The sequence below is a fragment of the Ciconia boyciana genome, chromosome 3, assembly GCF_034638445.1.
Source record: "Ciconia boyciana chromosome 3, ASM3463844v1, whole genome shotgun sequence".
Taxonomy (NCBI): Eukaryota; Metazoa; Chordata; class Aves; order Ciconiiformes; family Ciconiidae; genus Ciconia; species Ciconia boyciana.
Genome location: NC_132936.1, coordinates 116477573 through 116496012, shown reverse-complemented (window position 1 = coordinate 116496012; position 18440 = coordinate 116477573). Strand labels below are relative to the sequence as shown.

The 18440-nt window shown below is 37.2% G+C and overlaps 1 protein-coding gene and 1 long non-coding RNA gene across 3 annotated transcripts; one reads left to right on the top strand and one right to left on the bottom strand.

Annotated features, from left to right (window-relative positions):
- The first annotated feature begins 54 nt into the window (after positions 1–54).
- On the top strand, positions 55–16395 carry TRMT6 (tRNA methyltransferase 6 non-catalytic subunit). 2 transcript variants are annotated; one of them, XM_072857298.1, is made up of 11 exons: positions 55–209; positions 2419–2546; positions 2966–3075; positions 6041–6132; positions 6221–6304; positions 7505–7629; positions 8916–9280; positions 9501–9586; positions 12816–12918; positions 13002–13088; positions 14490–16395. In XM_072857298.1, exons 1-11 carry the CDS (start codon positions 109–111, stop codon positions 14661–14663), a joined length of 1455 nt encoding a protein of 484 aa, XP_072713399.1. In that variant the 5' UTR covers positions 55–108; the 3' UTR covers positions 14664–16395. The 2 variants fall into 2 exon arrangements, with proteins under 2 accessions (XP_072713399.1, XP_072713400.1); XM_072857299.1 differs by lacking the exons at positions 55–209; positions 2966–3075 and adding an exon at positions 837–967.
- Positions 8552–16457, bottom strand: LOC140649711 (uncharacterized). The gene is made up of 3 exons (XR_012041719.1): positions 16382–16457; positions 11770–11957; positions 8552–8760 (listed from the first exon to the last, which is right to left on the bottom strand). It is a non-coding gene; the product is annotated as an uncharacterized lncRNA (long non-coding RNA).
- Positions 16458–18440: the final 1983 nt, after the last annotated feature.

The window sequence follows — 18440 nt, the reverse complement described above, 5'->3', positions numbered from 1 at the left end:
GCCCTGCCATTGGCGGGAGTGACGCATGCGCAGCAGGGCCGGCGGCGGGTCGGCGGCGCCTGCGCGCTGGCCACCCCCGCGACAGGAGGCGCACGAGCAGCGGTGGCGATGGAGGACGGCTTGAGGCCGGGCCCGCGCATTTGTGAGGGGGATTGCGCCGTCTTGAAGCGGGACGATGTCTTCAAAGCGGTAGCCGTGCTACGGCGGAGGTGAGGGGCCGGTCTGGGGCTTTCGATCCCGCTTGTCTTCTGCCTCCTCGGCCGAGGTTTGCGCCTTCCTCTTCCCCGCCGTCCCCTCCCCACCCCCCCCGCCTGTGCGGCAGCTCCTTCGGTCGTCGCGCGGCTCCGCCTGAGGGAAGGGGGGTCCCGGTGCGGCCGATGTGACCCACAGCTTTCTACCGTGCCAGTCAGAAATAACGGCCTCGCTAGGCCGATGTGACAGGTAGCGTGAAGGATTTTAATGCTGCCTCAGTTCCTATGACGAAAAAACCCAGAAGATCTCCTGGCTGCGTTTCTTGTAAGAATTTGAAAGATAATTAGGATGGTTTTGTGTTGTCATTGTCAAACTGGTACCGATTGAATAGGAGAAAAGGCGCAGGAGCCCAAGAAGCATATCTTCATGCTGTTTATCTCGCTGTGGTGTGTAATTTCTGCGAGATGCAGCATTACCTTGTTAATAATAGGGATTGGCTTCAGTGTTCTCATCGGTGTTAGACTGTAGGAAGATGCTAGCTGTCAGTTCTGGATAGTTACTGCTTTGGAGAGGATGCTATGAAAGGTCTCCTATTTCTTTTTCCTAGGCCAACTGGCATAGCAAGAAGCACCTGCACCCCAGCAGGAAATACTGTAATCAGTGGACACAGCCTGGGCTCTTCCCATTGCAGCAGACAATTTTATAGACCAATGTGTAGAAGTCAGTATTGGGTAATGTGGCCAGACGTCTGATTCAGTAGCATGGAGATTTAAAGGTACTATGCTTGAATGAGGCTGGTTTAAAAATGGCACAGCTCAGACCTAGGAATTTGGGAGATCTGGTTATTGACAGGCTTAACGTTCACCAGTAGAATCTGGCACCAAAATCAGGTAGTTGCTCTGTTAGCCTGCAGAGTGCTGCCAAGATCTGTTTGTTAGGTCCCTTTTCAGTTTTTGTTTAAAAACCCTATCATAAAAGAAATAATAAAGAAATCAAAGAGTAAATATTGCCACAGGAAATTAAATAAGTTTTGCATTAATTTTTCCTTTTCTATAATCTGATGAGGGTAAGGACACTCCAAGAACATGTGACAATAGCTGGGATTGGATATTCTGTTTAGAATGTTTGTCAAAATGAATTTTCAGCACATGCACACAATTTTTTTTCTATCTAAATTCTTTTCAGTCGTTTCAAGTCTTTTATAATAATTTATTAGTCTTTTAAAATCTGGGTTGGCAGGGATTAATAGACTACGTGAGCAAGTATAATGTCATTAATTTTTTATTAAGAGGGTTTGGTAATGCCTCTGACAAAACTTTTTATTTTTATGCTTTATTTAAATTCTGGATTCTATTTTGGGATGCAAATAATATATTTAAAATATATGCATGAATTGCATACTTCAGTCAGTAGGAAACTGGAAATAACAAAGAACTCAACCTTTTTGCTTAGCTTCAGAATTAGTGATAAGTATAATCAGCATAATAAGAGCTCATATTGGTAAGTTTTGATTCAAATGTGTGTGGCATAGACACTGGTACCTGTTTCATTTGGCAAGATCGGTATTTCTCTGGTCAGCAAGGAAACCTTTGTAGATCAGCCTGAAAGTTAAAGGCTTTGTGGGTCCTTTTTTGTGTGAAGAAGGAAGAATGCAAACCTCCATCAGTGCAATCAAAATGAAAGGGATAATAAAATATATATATTTTTTCTATTAAACATTTCTAGGATGACACATGACACTCTCTGCTCTCTGTTTTCTTCATAGTCCTTTGACAAATGTTATTTCAAAGGAGCTCTGAAAAATACAGGTTCACGCTTATCTTTTCACACTTATCTGCATGACCCAGCCTAGATTTAATGTACTTTAGATTAATTTCATTCTTTGCCTTGTTCTGACTTTCTGTCAACAGTGGTACTATATAATTCAAGTGCTATATCCCTGTTTTATCTGCCATTTTAGAATTATTTTGAACTGAAAAAAAAAATTTATTACTGTATAGTAGATTTAAGTTCTTTGTTCTTTTCCTAACAAGTTTCAGTTTAATGTGGTTTTGTGGTTAATAGTAGTTAGTATTTCACTTTTTATGCTTGTCCTGGTTTTCTTCAAGGATATAGATAAAAATGGCATATATGAAGCTATAGTTTACTTTGAACTATTGTGGCATGAGGGTTTCAGACATAGTAAAAATAATGCTTTTAATATAATTAATTTTTTTATTATTTCAGAAAAATTATTTTTGAGAAGCAGTGGTTCTATCTGGATAATGCCATTGGACATATTTATGGAACTACATTTGAAGTAACCAGTGGTGGAAACCTCCAGCCAAAGCAAGAGGTGGAAGAGACTACCACAGGTATTACAGAGGATTGACTGGTGTTTGGAAGAATGACTTCTAATTAATTTGTTTCTTTGATAATACCAAAGATGATGGAAAAGCTTTCTGTTAATCATTTGTAAACTTAACATTACTTATATTCTTTCTGTCATAAAAGTGCGTGGTTTTGTCTTGATCTGCTGTTTCACTAGCCCTGTAACAAATCAGCTTTTTAATATGGGAGAAAATTTGAACCTTAGTTGGGGTGAATATATATATACTAAGGTGTATTTTACATATTACATTTCATTGATTGCTTAGGCAATACTTTGCAAGGCTGTGAAGCATGTGGGTTTAATCCTGAGAAGTCTGCTTTCTGTGAAACTAAAATCATATGTTTCTCCAACTTAAAATATATTTAGAGCTAGATTTTACAAGTCTATATCCTTTTCCTTTAGAAACAAAAGAAGCAGGTACAGATAATCGTAACATAGTTGACGACGGAAAGTCTCAAAAACTGACTCATGATGACATAAAGGCTTTGAAGGACAAGGGTATTAAAGGACAGGTAAAAATAAGGTTTTGGTGTCATTTCTGTGCTACCTTGATGGTTATATGTTAGTTTATGAAATAGGCTATTCTTTTTATTGGTGCATAGACTAAAGTGCTTTTTCTTTGTTCTTCTGCTCAAGCCATGTTTTTCCTAAAGATCTGTTTTCACAAAAATGCAAAGGCTATTTTCAGAGAAAACTTCATGTAAGGTTGGCAACTTTGTCAACAGAGAGTAAAGTATGAATTTTTACTGCATCAGAAGTCATAACAGACAAAAAGAAATATTAAAACTTTTAAGGAAATACAGCTCGCATAATCACCTTTTAGTTTTGTTTGTTTATAAGATTCAAAATATTATTTCTATATTACAGACATACTAAAATCGTGCAGTAATTAAACTGTCAAAGGAGAAGGAAAGGAATATGGATAAACACCAAAGTATTAACAAATAACACTATATGTAGCAAATGTACTATCAGTGCGCCTCTAGACGGTACCTACCAAGCAGATGTGATGCCTGTGTTTTATCTGCACCTCAAAAACTAAGAATATTCTCAAGAGATCAGTTCTGTTCTGTTAGAAAAGGGAATGGATTTTACCCCGCACTTTGTCAACAAGGAGTGAGGCCATCTTAAATGTTAATAAACCATTGCAGCCAATTCTGTTCTGCACATGTTATCAGTCAAAATTCTCTCTCATCTTTGGTTTACCCTTTCTAATAAAGATAAGAAATTGCTCATGCTTACATCAAGTTCATCTCCTCTTTGCATCTTGCTGTTTGCTGCTGCTCTTCAGAGCAGTTGTTCTGCTTTTGCCTGCTTTAATAATGGATCGGTCCAAGGAGTTTAGAATGGTATTTCTTCTGTTTCCATGGTTGTGCTGCTCATGGTGTTATCTCTTTGAGAAGAATCTACTAACCAGTCTGATAGCTTTGATGTTTTCTATTCGTTCTTGTTATCCGTGGCAGAAGATCACTCTGGCTTTTATGCATGTCCTCAGCATGTCTGTGCCATACATCTACTATACTGTTATTTTAGGTTATTAAAGTATCTTACTTTGTTAACTCTGGTGTCTGAACTGTAGCTGAATATTAATTTTAGACTGTGTTGTATTAGCAGTAATAGATATTATTCTTCCATAAATGTCTGGTAAAATTTGAACTCATGTTTGTGAATGGCATGTCTTTGTGACGCAGGCTCACTTTAGAGGTGATTGCTCTTTGAAATAAAGGAACCACAGTGTTAATGGGGTTTGATTTTCCCATCACTTCCCAGATCCTTCCCAGGTCCTGAGCGACAGGTATTAGGATGCAGACTTCAAGTGGCATGTACTCCCAGGGCATTGCGTGCTGCAATTTCCCTTTGGCTTGCTTTGCGTACCCTACAGAAATACTGCTCAGTTTCCTTGCTGTAAATTTTACTGAAAAAAAAAGAAGCCACCAAAACCCCAAATAACCCAGACACTGCGTTTAACTTTTTCCAAGAATAAGTCAAAAAAAGGAAGATACGCTGTTTCATGCCATTAATAGTACATCTTAAGTGCTTTAAGGGCTTTAAGAAATAATGGCTTGAAAAATAGCAATAGAATGTGAGAAGTACTTGGTCACTATATTTTGGAGCAGGTTCCTAAAGCACAATGGGAGATGCAGTGTTGCAGTGTCCACATTGAAAATACTCCTTTTGTCATTCCACCCCCCCCCCCCCCCCAACTCCTGTGAGGCCAGGTTATACTATTGCTCTTCCTACATATTTAATATAAACTTACAATTTTAGCAGTTAAACTACTTTCATCACAACAACCAAAACAGCACTTTGCGGCATTTGTTCTTGTATTGCAGGCATGGAGACAAACCCTGAGCAATGAAAGCTTTTTTCTGTTGGAGGTCTTAATGATCCCTCCAGCTGGAAACTGAAAGTATGAGGAAGAAGAGTTGGATTGGCAAAGGGAGAAGATTAGAACAAGGAGATAAGGAAACAAAATGTGGAATTCTGGGGAGATCCGGGAGCAAACCTGGGAGCTAGAGAAGGAAGAAGTCAGGGGGAGTATTGTAGGAAATAGTAAATGCTAAGGAGTTTGACATCGTGCAAGGAGATGGTACAGGAGTCTAGCACAATTTGGGAGGCAGAAGAAGTCAGTGGGGTAAGGGAGATGTCTGATAAATAGCCAGAGTATAGAGGAAGAACTAGCACAAGATGGAAAAAGATAGCCTCAGACATAGAGATGCTAAAGTCAGACAAGAGACCCAAAGAGGGAGTTGAATTAAAGTAAATATTACATATGACATTAGGTTCCTCGTTTTGTTTTGTTTTTTGTAAAATATTTTTGCCTGTATAGCTTCACAGAGGACTTGGGGTACTGTCATGCAAACCAGTTACTATGGGGGATGTTGGACTGACAGAATTTGTGTCAGTTGTTCCATAATAACTGACAATAAACATAACTCTGCCTCATTCTAAATAAATTAAATTAAATTAAAAATAGCTAATCACTTAGAGAAAGCAGGGTAGTCTCCTTGACATTCAGCATAGGATAAGAATATGTAGGTACTGAGGCTTCACAGTAAGAGCTGAAGTAATGGCTTGGTGATGCTGAAAGGAACAATCCTGCTTTTTCTTCATTTCTGGCCATACAAGTCTGCCCTCTCTCATGAGTTAGTTCTGGCACCTGCCAGACTTCTTCCCCACAAAATACCCTGTTTCCAGGATAAGCATTTTCAGTTTTATAATGTTTATGCTGGCATTATGTAGTTAAAGAACACCCAGAGGCAGAAGTATATTATTAAATTGCTGCACATAGGGTAGTGCCTCACTTGTCATGTTGATTAGTAGAAATTTATTTTGCCATTAATGTCAGTAGAAGTTAATGGTATACATGCCTCTATTGGAAGAAAATATTTTCAGTGTTTGTTTAAAAAAATACTATATATTAAATGAATGAAAAATAAATACCAGCTATAATAAAAATAAATTGTCTCTTCCAAGGAAATAGTTCAACAGTTAATAGAGAACAGTACAACATTCAGAGACAAAACAGAATTTGCTCAAGATAAATACATAAAGAAGAAGAAAAAAAAGTAAGTGAATTTTAAAATCTGGAAAATACTTAGTAGTTCTCTAATTTGTTGAGCTTGAAATAAGACTGTTACTATGTGTTTCTTACAGATATGAGGCAGTTATTACAATTGTGAAACCATCCACTCGCATTCTTTCAACAATGTATTATGCAAGGGAACCTGGAAAAATTAAGTAAGTTTTCATTTTGTTTCTTTTTTCAAATTATAACAGAGAGATATTATAATATTTTTCAAAATACCTGTATTGTACCAGAGTATATAATACTCATCACATTTATTCTTTTTTTCCTGTTAATGGAAAGATTGTAAATTAATGAAAAATAACGTGATGTAGAAAATGAATCAATATGCTTTTGCAGTGAAGAGAAAACTCTCTTGCATGCCGCATCAGCTTTACCATTTCCCTACCACCAATGTAGACAGAGGCTCTTTGCATTTGCAGAGGAATCTCTTATCTGTGTTGGTCAGTGGCATATTGTATCTGTTTTCTGGCTCAGTAATCTAAATAACAAGCCACCTACCAGAAACAGGAATTTTTGCCTTTAACATGTTAGGGAATCAAATCTTCTTCAATCAGAAGTCTCCAGAATTTAAAAACATGTGGTTAACATTGTGGGGGGCAGAGATCTAGCTGCATTTGATTTTCACTTACCTAAATTAAAGGATACATTGTTCCAGACATTGTTTAAGATGGACTGATTTATTGTTTTTAAAGTAGTAAAAGTAGATCTGAGATGCTGAGACTGAAAAAACAGCTCTTTATGTTATTTAAGGCTTCTCAAACCTTTTTCCTTCTCCTTCCCTCATCTCCTTCACTTGGCTTTATTTCTCTATTAAGATCAGTTGTAATTTCCTTGGCCATCACTGAGTCCCGTCAGTGCAGGTGCTGCAGTCAGTAGCATTAGGTTTTGATCCTGGATTGCAGGTGGTGTGTGCTACTGTGAAATAGATTAAAATCACTGAGGATACAGTACTGGATTAGGAAATGCATTCACATACCATTTGTTCTTTACAAAACTGACATTAGAGAGAACAACAAAAAACTGAAGTTTAAGAAATATTTTGTCTGACTGGCACAGCATGAGATGTGTGCTTTATTATGTGCACCCTACTTCATATCCTACTTCGGCTATTTTCTTTGTAAACCTAAACACCCATTCCCTGCTAATTTCTTGTTGGCTCGGGTTGGAGTGCTTCTTTATTACCAGATGGTTAATGACAAGTTTCTGCATGGTGACTCTGAAGGCCACTGATGCTGTTCCTGAAAATCTACCTGTAATCCAGCTTTTTTGACAGGCTCCTGAGCTAATACACAGTATTTCTAACTGTAAGAAAACTAATTTGGTATTTCTTAAAACCTTCTGTCTTCTAGCCACTTGCGATATGACACCCTATCTCAGATGTTGACTTTAGGAAACATACGTGCTGGCAACAAGATGATTGTAATGGAAACATGTGCAGGCCTTGTGCTGGGGGCGGTGATGGAGCGAATGGGAGGCGAGTAACACAGTAGCTTTAGTAATGTACAGACTGAGGGCTTACTTGAAACGTAAGAAATACGCATCTCTCTACTATTTTTAAAAGGCAGTACTTCAAAATGCTTTCTCAGTTTTAAAAATCTACTTTTACTGTCTCCAGTATTCGGAGATACTTGTTTTTTCCATTGGAGAAAGTTGTATTTTGCATATTTAAGTTGGATTTATTTTTCACTATTTAAAAAAAAAAGAAATTTAAAGTTGATATCACTGTATGTAGATCTGTTTTAGTTTCTGTCTTAGCATAATGACATTGTGTTCAGAAAAGGCTGTATGCAGCTTGTATGCAGATTCTTCCCAGGCACCTGGGAAGTCCAGGAAAGTGAATGGCAGAAAACAGGAGTAGTAACACTGGAATTCAGACAGTCCGCAGCACTGAAAATGTTGTCATTCCTCTTGTTCACTGCACCAGAGATTTAATGTCTGCAAAATGTATATTTTAGAAGTCGTATATGACATTTTTCGTAAGTGTATTCTAGGAGAAGTTTGACTTGATTTTTTTATTTCTCAGACTTAATTAATTTCATCATAAGTAATTCAAAGACACTAGACATTCAAAGACAAGAGATGACAATTATATTCCAGAAGCCCGGAAACGTAGGAAGTGTCATGTAATGTTGTGCACCCAGATGTGCTCTCTGTTGGCTGAGAAGCATGCAGGCAGTTATACTATAAATTGTTTTTGTTTCAGCAATTTTTAGCCATAGTGATAGTTTCTGAAGTGAATTAAATAAGATGGAATTTCAATATAACTATTGAAAAGTTCTTTTTAGTATGTTTAAGCATCTGACATCTCTTCCTTTGGAGTCTGGATGTTGAAAAAATTCTTTGCTTATTAATGCTGTTTAAATTAGCTTTTATTTTTTATCAAAACCACTCCACAGTTATAAGTAACAAATACTGTAGAAAATTTGTCTTTTTAATTCTTAATTAAATTAGCTTTTCTAACAATTTGTCACTGCTTATATGTTCTGTGCTAATCCTAAATACATGTTTAATATGTGCATAATCTTTGAGTTACCTTGTCCTTTTGAGTTGCAGTAACTGTTGTCCTTCCAATAAAGATTTTCTACTTGAGGCATACTTCAGCAGCCTGTTAAATTTGATGAAAGTTAGATTAAGAGCAGGCAATTTACTTATCTATTTTTAAATGAATGCTTCATTTAAATTTTCTAAATTTCTAAAATGCTTAAGCAATTTAAGAAATTCTGGCTTTCCAATGTGGTTTTGATTCTTTTGCTCTCATAGGCTATGGATCCATTATTCAGATGTATCCAGGAGGGGGACCTGTTAGAGCTGCTACCAGTTGTTTTGGATTTCCAAAACTGTTTTTCGATAATCTTCATGAATTTCCTCTCAGCAAAGTGGATAGTCTCCTCTCTGGGACATTTTCTACTGAGGCTCTGCCTTCAGAACCTGAAGATAACGCGCTAGTGGAAGAAGAAAGCAATGGATTGACTGATGAGAAGCAGACTTCCCTACAGGAAACAGAAGAGGAATCTACTACTGAAGCAGCTATGGAGATCAACCAAACAGAAGAGCAAGAAACAATGGACATTAACGCTGAAGATGTAGACTTTAAAGAGAACAAAGAAAAAGAAAATAAAGAAAATGTAAGAATACTTGTTGTGGCTATTCAAGTTTTACGACATCTATATACTTAAAATTCTGCTGTCCGAATCGGGCATGCTGAAATACAGCTTATTCAGGTGTTAAAATGGAACTCTGGAAGTTGTCTTTTGTCTTACGTTAAGCCATCTAAGATGCAAAAAATGAAAATTCAGTCCATGAAATAGTCCATAAAGTGCAAACTATGTGTTTTGTTGTTCAAAGGTTCGGGAAAAGCAAAGAAAACAATGGGAGAGAAGGAAAAAGCTAATAGAAACTGCTGCTTTGTTGAGAGAGAAGAATGCTGATGGGTGAGTTTGTTTGTAGTCAGAAAGGTCTTCTGTTTGAAAACACATCTACAGAAAATGATTTCCTTTCAAACAAATAAAAGCTTTGTTTTAAAAATACCCTAATTTTTTTCTTAATATTTACAAGCAAGCAGTCAACCCAGGTGTGTCTTGGGTATCGTTTCGTTCTTACCTGGTTGAGATTTTTTCTGTTATTTAAATGGTTTGAAATTTCATGATCTACAAGTCATAGTTTCCTGACTAGTTATGAGTAAACAAACAAATCTATTCTATCCAAAGAGAAACCAAAGAGAATCCAGGTAGAATTTAATACTAAATGACTGCCAGTAAAAATCACAGGATTCTAATTGGCAAAGTAGAACCTGAAGTTTTAAGTTTATTGAATTGGAACTAAGTTTGTTGTTTTGGGGTTTGGTTCGTTGGTTTGTTTTTAGAAACTAATTTCTTTTTTACACAGGAAAAAACACATAACTTCATTTTACCTGCTTTAGCCAGGATCGATTGTTCCCAAGGAATAATTTAACGTGAGGATTTAATATCAGAAGTTTAAAACAAATACGATAAACATATTCCAAGAAATTCAGCCCCCCAATAGTGTAAGAGCACTTGGTGGTTGTGACTTTTTCACGATATTCTTAACAAATGCTGAATTGATTTGAGTTAATCAAGTAACATTGATTTAGTTAATTTAATAACATTCATATTCATTTTTTCCTCCTAAGGATATTGACTCACTGGGAATAAAGCTGTTCTGCTTGGATAAATTTTAATACACATTTATTGGTTATGTTTAAATGCTTGCGTATAATTTTTGTTTTTGTTATTATGAAATGTTTTAACTCATGCTCACTCATATTTTAGTATATCTCATCTAGCATATTTAAGTGGTAGAATTAGCCTTTTCTATAAAGATGCAGAGATAGGTCATTCCATGTTCTCTGAAGCAATAAAATGGTAAAAGAGGTTTGTAAAAAGTACTGCATGTCTCTTTGGCAGCAGCAGCACCACTGGTGATGCCTGTGGATGACCATTAAGCTGCCTCAACAGTGGTAGTGTTTTGTTACGGTTTTACCGCTGTCTCCTGCACCCATCATTATAATTAATGTCTCTGCATGGTTTGGTGAAGTGAAAATTAATATTTGACTTTACTTGATTCTTCGTGTAGTGTAAAATAGTGTATTCGGTTGTTGATTAAGTTTGGGTTCAAGGAAGCCTATTTAGTATTTGTCTCTTGTTCATTTGTTTTCAATCACTTGTCTACTTCTTTTGTCCTTTGTAATGCATGAAGGCTATAACAAATTATATACTTGAAGAGATGAGTGATTTCTTGCTTTAGGAAGTCTTCAGCGTGATAGGGGGGAAGAGAAGTTTATGGTTGCCCGAAGGCACTGTCCCAGATGGCTCAGTCAGGATCACCTTTCTTTAGTCATCTGCCTTTTGTAGCTCACCATTTGTTTAGATCAAGAGCCACAGGGTACGTATACTGCTAAGCCAGGAAAAATTGTCTTGGAATAAAGAAATGCTTTGAACTAACGACTTGGCATGTGAGTAGAAGCAGGCAGGGAAGTTAGGATTTTGTTTTGTTTTGCCAGAGAGAAACAGGGAAAAGATAGGTATAAGCTGGTTAACATTGGAGGTGGGGAAAAAGATTAGGACTTACTGTCAGAGTAAAGAAAAACTGGTCATTAGGTAAAGATGGGCACCAAATATAGGAGAATTACTCTTGAAGTCCTGAATTTTACAATATTTACTACTTAATGTAGAAGATACAATTTTATTAAAATTTATGTCTTCTGTGCTGTTAGGTGGTAAAACAGTCCTTCTACTAGACCTGTTTGTTCAATTCCATTTATGGGAGTTGATGTCTGTCAGGTCTTTGAAGGGGAAAAAGGAAGACATTCATTAGGGATTTTGGTATTCTTCTAAAGAAGACTTTTTCGAGATAGACTATTAAATTTTTCTGGTATGATGAAAGCAGAAATTGGTTTTTAGACATTTCAGGTGTTCAGAATTAGACCACACCCCCTCTCTCTACCCTTCCCTACCCTTTCTCTACCTCCTCCTTCTCCCCTCTCACCCATTACATTAATTTTGCAACTGGCCAGATTACCTGCTGACAGCAATATGTGCTGCCATATGAGAGAACAGAATTTGATTTTTCAGAGTCTCTCTCATCTCTCACTTACCTTCCTGTTGTCTGGCAGAGCTCCTGGCAGTCTCAGTGCAGCACCCCAAGCCTTCTGATGCAGAGTCTGGAGTCTTTTTTTTCTTGATGGTCTGCTTGGTTAATTACTGAGCACAAATTTTATGAAGTTTGGATTTGAAGTAAATGGCCCGCAAGGCCATGGCCAACAGAAACCCGGAATGGAAACAACTGTAAAAGAATTGTGTCACCTCTTTATTGTGTTTAGAAAATTGAACATCCATTTTTACCTCCCTTTTGTTAGGTAGGTTTAACGGTGTCTCCAGTGCTGTACATTCCCCTGGAGACCAAATGTTAATTGATGGGTTGTCTCATATAGTATCTGTATACTGGAGAAGTAGTTTAATTAGCCCATTCTTTCTGCACAAGTACAACTTATTAACTAATTTACTCAACCATTTCTTGCAATCTAGTTTAGCAGTGCTTTTTTTTAATTAAAACTCTAGATATCTAGAGAATCTTAACCATCTGTAAATCCAAGTTATACTATGACATTAAAATGAGGATGGAGAATAAAATATGAAGCCTTTAAGTTGGCAAGGACATAATTTCTTTTTAAAAGATTTTTAGTCATGCCCATTAAGGGATTATTTTCTCCTTAAATAACTTTTTAATATAAAACTGTATTTAATGAAGATTACCCAGTTTAAAGAGTCACAACTGAGGTTACATTCTAAACAACAATTAGAAGTCACAAAATTTTAATTATATTTGGACAATGGTCTTAGGGTAGAGAAAGCAGCATGCAAATTCTTGGGTCACAAGAATTACTGTGGAGCTCAACACAGCTGAAATGAGTGTTTCTGCAATGTAATATACTGCACTTTAGACAACAAGTGTTTTATCCTCTTAATTATACAAGTAGGAAATCATGATTTGTTTTTATATTTGGGGAGTTGTTAGAGCCATGAAAACATGCTGATTGGCAACATTTAAGCTATAATTGATCGCTGTGCTAAGTAGGAGAAAATGTCACTTGATGCAGGCTTTAGAAGCAGAAAACTAATGTGCATGGAATTTCTTTTGCAGCTTAATTGTAGCCAGCAAGTTTCATCCCTCTCCTTTATTACTTCCTTTATTGGAATTTGTTGCTCCTTCAAGGCCTTTTGTTGTCTACTGCCAGTATAAGGAGGTAAATCAAGTATGTTATTTTAGCTGTTATAGTTGAAGTTTGAGACTATTCTGCTGTATAACCTATTATTTGGTTTTTTTAAGCCATTATTAGAATGTTACACAAAGCTGAGGGAAAGAGGTGGTGTTATTAACCTAAAGCTGTCTGAAACCTGGCTACGAAACTACCAGGTAAGGATTGCAGTAAGTGGTTGTCAAAGCTGCATGAATACTGGGGAGTGAAACACTCTCCGAAAAGACATTTTTTGGCTGAAACTATGTACAAGCTTATGCTTTTTTTTTTTTTTTACCTGAGAGCAGTGGGAAAATATTCTGAAGAGTTTTAACATTTCATTGCAACAATTGCAAATGGAAATACTTTCTTTTCTTCCAAAGCATTTCACTTAGACATTTGCTGAAATATTTGTAGCAAACTGACAGATTTAATAGTTGTGCTGCTTTAGTGGGTAGCCTGAAGTGAGGGACAATCTAATGTTGTGTAAGAGAGATGTAGCAAAATATTAGAAGTGTTTATTCATTTCCAGTTGGTTTGATAGCTGAAAAAAATTTTGTTTCGTTAAGACTGGTGGTGACTTACAAAGTCAGTGTCTTCAAATAACATGTTTCTTGGAACTAAAGTAACAAGAAGTTTCTGGTCTGGGAGCTGAACAATGAAAACAAGATGAGAGGGGGAAACATCTCCACAGTGAAAAATGTCAGTTCAACTAACTTTGTTTGAACAAGATGCTTGCAAATGTGGAGTACCCTCTCAACTATGAAGAAGCAGAAGCATGTCTGATCTTTAAGCAGCTCACCACCTCTGAAGAGGTTCTTGCATTTTACTGACTTTCTCCTTGCCCATAGGCTTCTGGAGTCCGTAAGGAGTTATTGTTTAGGGGATGACTTAATTCAAGGGTGGCTATGATTACTGACTATTGATCAGGCAACCAAACTGGGAATGATTAGGAGATTGATAGATGAAGATGTTCACACAAGTGAGGCTTGGCAAGGGTTGCTCTGTCCAGGTGCAGTTAGGAACAATACTGCACCATCTCCTGGACGCACGTAGATCAGCTTAGACCTGTGATGGCAGTCTAAGCAAGGAGGAAGCATAACTGAAGAGAAAGTGCTTACAGAAAAGTATAATGTAGCTGAAAGTGATGGTTCATTGCTATGTCTTACCTTAAGAGTAGCTACATAAAGATTATAGTGACAGAACTGGAAATTACTGTATTAATGCTGGTTTTTTAGATCAGCTGTGGTTTCTTGCAAGTACACCAGTTCTGAGCACATTAATGAGACTTTCATGTATCCCAAACGTTGACTTCATAATTTTGCTGGAAATGCCATGAAGAAGTAATCAGTAAGGCAGTAGCCTGTATTCTTCTGTATTTCTATAGCTGGTTTCTGGTATGCAGATACTTTGCCCTTTAAAGATAAATACACTTTCCAAATGGCTATTTGTGGTAGTGGCTGGGAAAAAAAATTACATCTTATACTGTAAACTTAAATTACACAATTTGATGTGCACATATAGTGAGTTTTTACAGATGCTTGGTTTTTTGTTTGTTTTGGGTTTTGTTTTTTTTAAAGGTCTTACCAGATCGAAGCCATCCAAAACTGACAATGAGTGGAGGTGGAGGCTACCTTCTATCTGGTATAACTGTTGTCTTGGATAAGGGCAAATCTGATTCCAGTAATTTTGAAGCACTGAAGATGGAAGAGCCATCGTCTAAAAGATGCAAAGTTCAGGACCATCATTGTTAACATTTGAAGAATTGATTTGGTTTTTAGGTCTCAGGAGTCCTACTGTTAGTAAAATACCAAGTATATTTTCTGTGCTCTTGACAGCACAGAAATTGTACCTGTCATACATCTATCAGCAAAAAGCAGCAGAACTGCGTGGCAGGGAGGATTCTTTCGCTCTTTACCAGTTTACATGATCAGAATGCGAAGAAAAAACCCTGGAAGCAAACATACCACTGAAAACACACTAACTTCAAAAAGAAGAGAACTAAAGTTCAGAGAGAGAAAAAAGAGAACTAGTTCAGTTTGTTTGTTGCCCTAAGTGGATATGACAAAGTAGTTTTTTTAAGAGGTTGAGTCCGAATCAACACATCTAACTTAGCTTCCCATTTTCCCAGAACAGCATCAGGGTAAAACGTTCTACGTAGTGATCTGCTCCCTCTTTGGACACAGAACCTGGCTGTGTTCAGTAATTTAAGGAAGTAGAACGAACAGCAAAAATCATACACTTTTCTTTCCAAAGGAACAATAAAAAGAGAATACCAATACCAGAACTTTACAGCATGACCCCATGTTTTCCTGAAATAAATACAGAAGGAAAGTGTATGTTTGTAAATTAAAATACCAAATATTTAAACAGAATGTCTCTATTAGTACTGCCTGTCACTTTCCTGAGAGTTGTTTTATGTTTTTATTTTAAGATATGACTATTCTGAAAACCACTATATGTATATATATTTATTCTACTGTTTTATCTTTCATGATGTGTAGCTTTTTTATTAATTTTTTTTAACTTTGCATTTGCCACTTCAATTAAACTGCAGCATGTTTTTCCTAATGAGATTTATTTCCTTTTTCTTACTTTTCCCTCTTTTTGGAAATAAAAAGGTCTAGCAGAGGCTTTAGGAGGAGAATACCCTTGCTGGCTGCACCCCATTGAACTGCCAGTGGGGAGCTTTAGGCCCATATGGGAGCTAGTAGAGCCAGCAGGATTTGGCTTCTGTTCTTGGACTTACTCCTCAGGGGGAATCTGGAGCTTTGGGATCAAGTAATCAGACTTCATAAAGCTGTAAAATTCTGTGTATTTGTAAGAGTAATGCTATTTTAGGACACCAGTAGCTCAAAACTAAATAAAACAGGGTATATTTTCTGTAAAGAAGCAGTTAAGGATTTCTCTTAGGTGAACAGGTACAGTGTAACTTCAAGTTTTTGTCTGCCTCTGTTCTGTTTTTTGTAAACTTCCACCTTTCTTTTTTTTTTCCTATTTTTATGGAAAGCTTTTCTTCTCTAACTTATGTGAAAAAAACCATAAATGGAGAGACTGTAGGTTTCACTATCTATCTCCTCTGCATTCCACCAACCATGTGGATCTGAAAAATGTGCTTTGCGCCTCTCGCCTTTCCTTTGTAAGCGTTGCGAATTGCATGTAGGGAATAGAAATGTGGTGTCGCTTTTACTAAGTTTTTAAAAAATTGCTGTATTTCTCAACTTCTTTCAAGAATTAGTGGGAAACGGGGGAGGGATGAGAAGTTTTCCTTTATGTCCGCATGTGCATGCTGAAGGTAAACTGGGACTTTGAAAGCAGCCAACACCCAGTGTGTGATGAAATTCTGAGACAACCTAGCTTAGAGCAATGGAAGCTAGGAGCCTGGAAGCTAGGGAAAGGCAAGAAAATGACGAAATCCATGTAAAAGAGGAGATTAATACCGAAAAATTATCTTTTGCTTCAGTTTTCTTACCTGTAAAGCAGGCATAGGTACTTCTCTGCCCCTTCCATTGAGCTGGTAAGTACAGGGCTATCATATTTATAGCACTACGAAGGTGTAAAAACTTACACAGTAAAAGTTAGGTTAAGCAACCAACATATGTTTTAAATTCTTATCATATACAATGTGCTAAAAATAACAACCTGAGGAAAAAGATCTGTTTTATTTGTATAATAAAAAGATCGGTTTTGAGAAATAAACAATATTGGAAAATCTGAAAAATTACTTTAGATGAAAGTCAAACTGGCTTCATTTCTCAGGCATTAACACTAACACGCTCAGTACTGAATCCTGTCCCTCATTTTTAAAATGCACCATAATGCTTGTAACAATGAAAGATAGTAAGAAAAAATTAATGTAAAATATTTAAAATTATTGGTGTTTCAAACGGATGGAATGTATTCTGTATATAATAGTGGAAGAGCACATCTTGATGTAACATTGTTCCTATTTGAATTGAAACATGAATAAATGAAACTAAAGACTATAGTAAGAGAGGAGCATTGTTGAAATGCAAGTTATGATTGGCTGAAACTCTAGGGAGCCTTTATGTTTTTACAAGTAACAAATTAGGGAAAATACAGAACAAAAGAAGGAGAGTGCATCCTGTAAGATCTTACCATTGAAAATAACCGATGTAATGAAAAGCATCTCTAAGAGAAAAGACAAAAGGTGGGGTGAGGAAAAGGAAGGCAATACTTGCATACCTGTATTTAGTCTCCATAAAGCATAGCTTAGGACCCTGATAATCGCTAGAGCCTCAAGTCCAAGGGTTTCTGTCTCTGGAGGTTATAAAATGTAACAAATTGGTATAATTTTATTTTGGTCAATGACATGTAAATAAGGACTGGGGAAAGGTAGTGGATATTAAACCAGAGATGGGTTCCTTAAAGCAGGATTAACATTTAGACCACTGAGCTGTGCAGAAGCCACGCTTCTGAAGAGGCAGAGAACTTTGTTCGCATGGGCAGGCTGAAAAGCTAACTTCCCCCACTTGGGCTCATTTGCTGTATGAAGGGCCATCACCGGGATGGCGTGTTACATTACAACACAAGCGCTAGTCAGGCCTATCTCAGTTGTGGTTACAGGCAGCCTAGCTGAACTGTGGCTGCCTTCAAATGATACTTTTTAAAACCTTGCCTACAGCTTGAAATGGGCCACTTTCATCAGAAAAGAGCAGTTATTTTGCGGTCAGGAAATGAGTGTATCGGGTATGTCTGTCCATTTTTCCATCTCCTGAAGTTTCCATTTCAAGCTTGAAATCTGCACAGTGAAGGTGGCAAATGAAATCCAGGTGCTGTTTACACCTCAGAGGAACTTCAGCCTTCCTCTAGAGGTTGGCAGTGTCCAAGCTCATCAGCCAACAAACTTTCAAGCCTCAGCTTCTATAATACACTGTGGATGTTTGGCAGGGTCAGGGTCTGGTCTGGTCAAGGTATCGCTGCACTTAAAGAGAGACTCAGGAGCTGTTTTTACTCCTCTCTTTAGTCACAGAGCAGAGCATACAACTGCCTTCACTATGCAAATTTGCTGAAAATAGGAGCGGATTAGAAGAAGTAGTTACCAAGCTTTCTGTTCTTGGGTTTTACTAAAACTACACACATCAGCTTTACCATTAACCAGGGGTGCATGAGCCAGAAGCGAGACAACACTTTTTCAGAAGCCAAAACCACTATTTCTGCTTCATTTGATTTCCTGGAACAAGGTTATGCGTCTTCTACACCAGCACTTGTTTTAAATTGTACCACCTAGCTTCAATGCCAAAAGCAGGCAATTTGCCTTTAAATAATGCAAATTAATGTAAATTGCATTGGCTGTTTAAAAAAAGATCTAGTGTTACCCATCAAAAAATCTTGAACAGGCAATGCAAATGTGTAAATAAAAATGGAACAGGCAGGAGCAGTCAGAACAGCTACTCAGCTCTCAGTGCTTGTGGCGTCAGCCCTGCAGAGCAACGCAAGCAGAACAGAGAAAGGCGACAGATGAAATGGCTGTCACAAAGCTCTCGGAAGCCATTGAATGATATTTGGTT

Excerpts from the sequence above, each read along its gene's own strand:
- TRMT6 (XM_072857298.1), top strand. The coding sequence starts at position 109 with ATGGAGGACGGCTTGAGGCCGGGCCCGCGCATTTGTGAGGGGGATTGC. Across the intron at positions 7,630-8,915 it reads GGTGATGGAGCGAATGGGAG|GCTATGGATCCATTATTCAG; the intron begins GCGAGTAACACA and ends TTGCTCTCATAG. Across the intron at positions 13,089-14,489 it reads CCTGGCTACGAAACTACCAG|GTCTTACCAGATCGAAGCCA; the intron begins GTAAGGATTGCA and ends TTTTTTTTAAAG.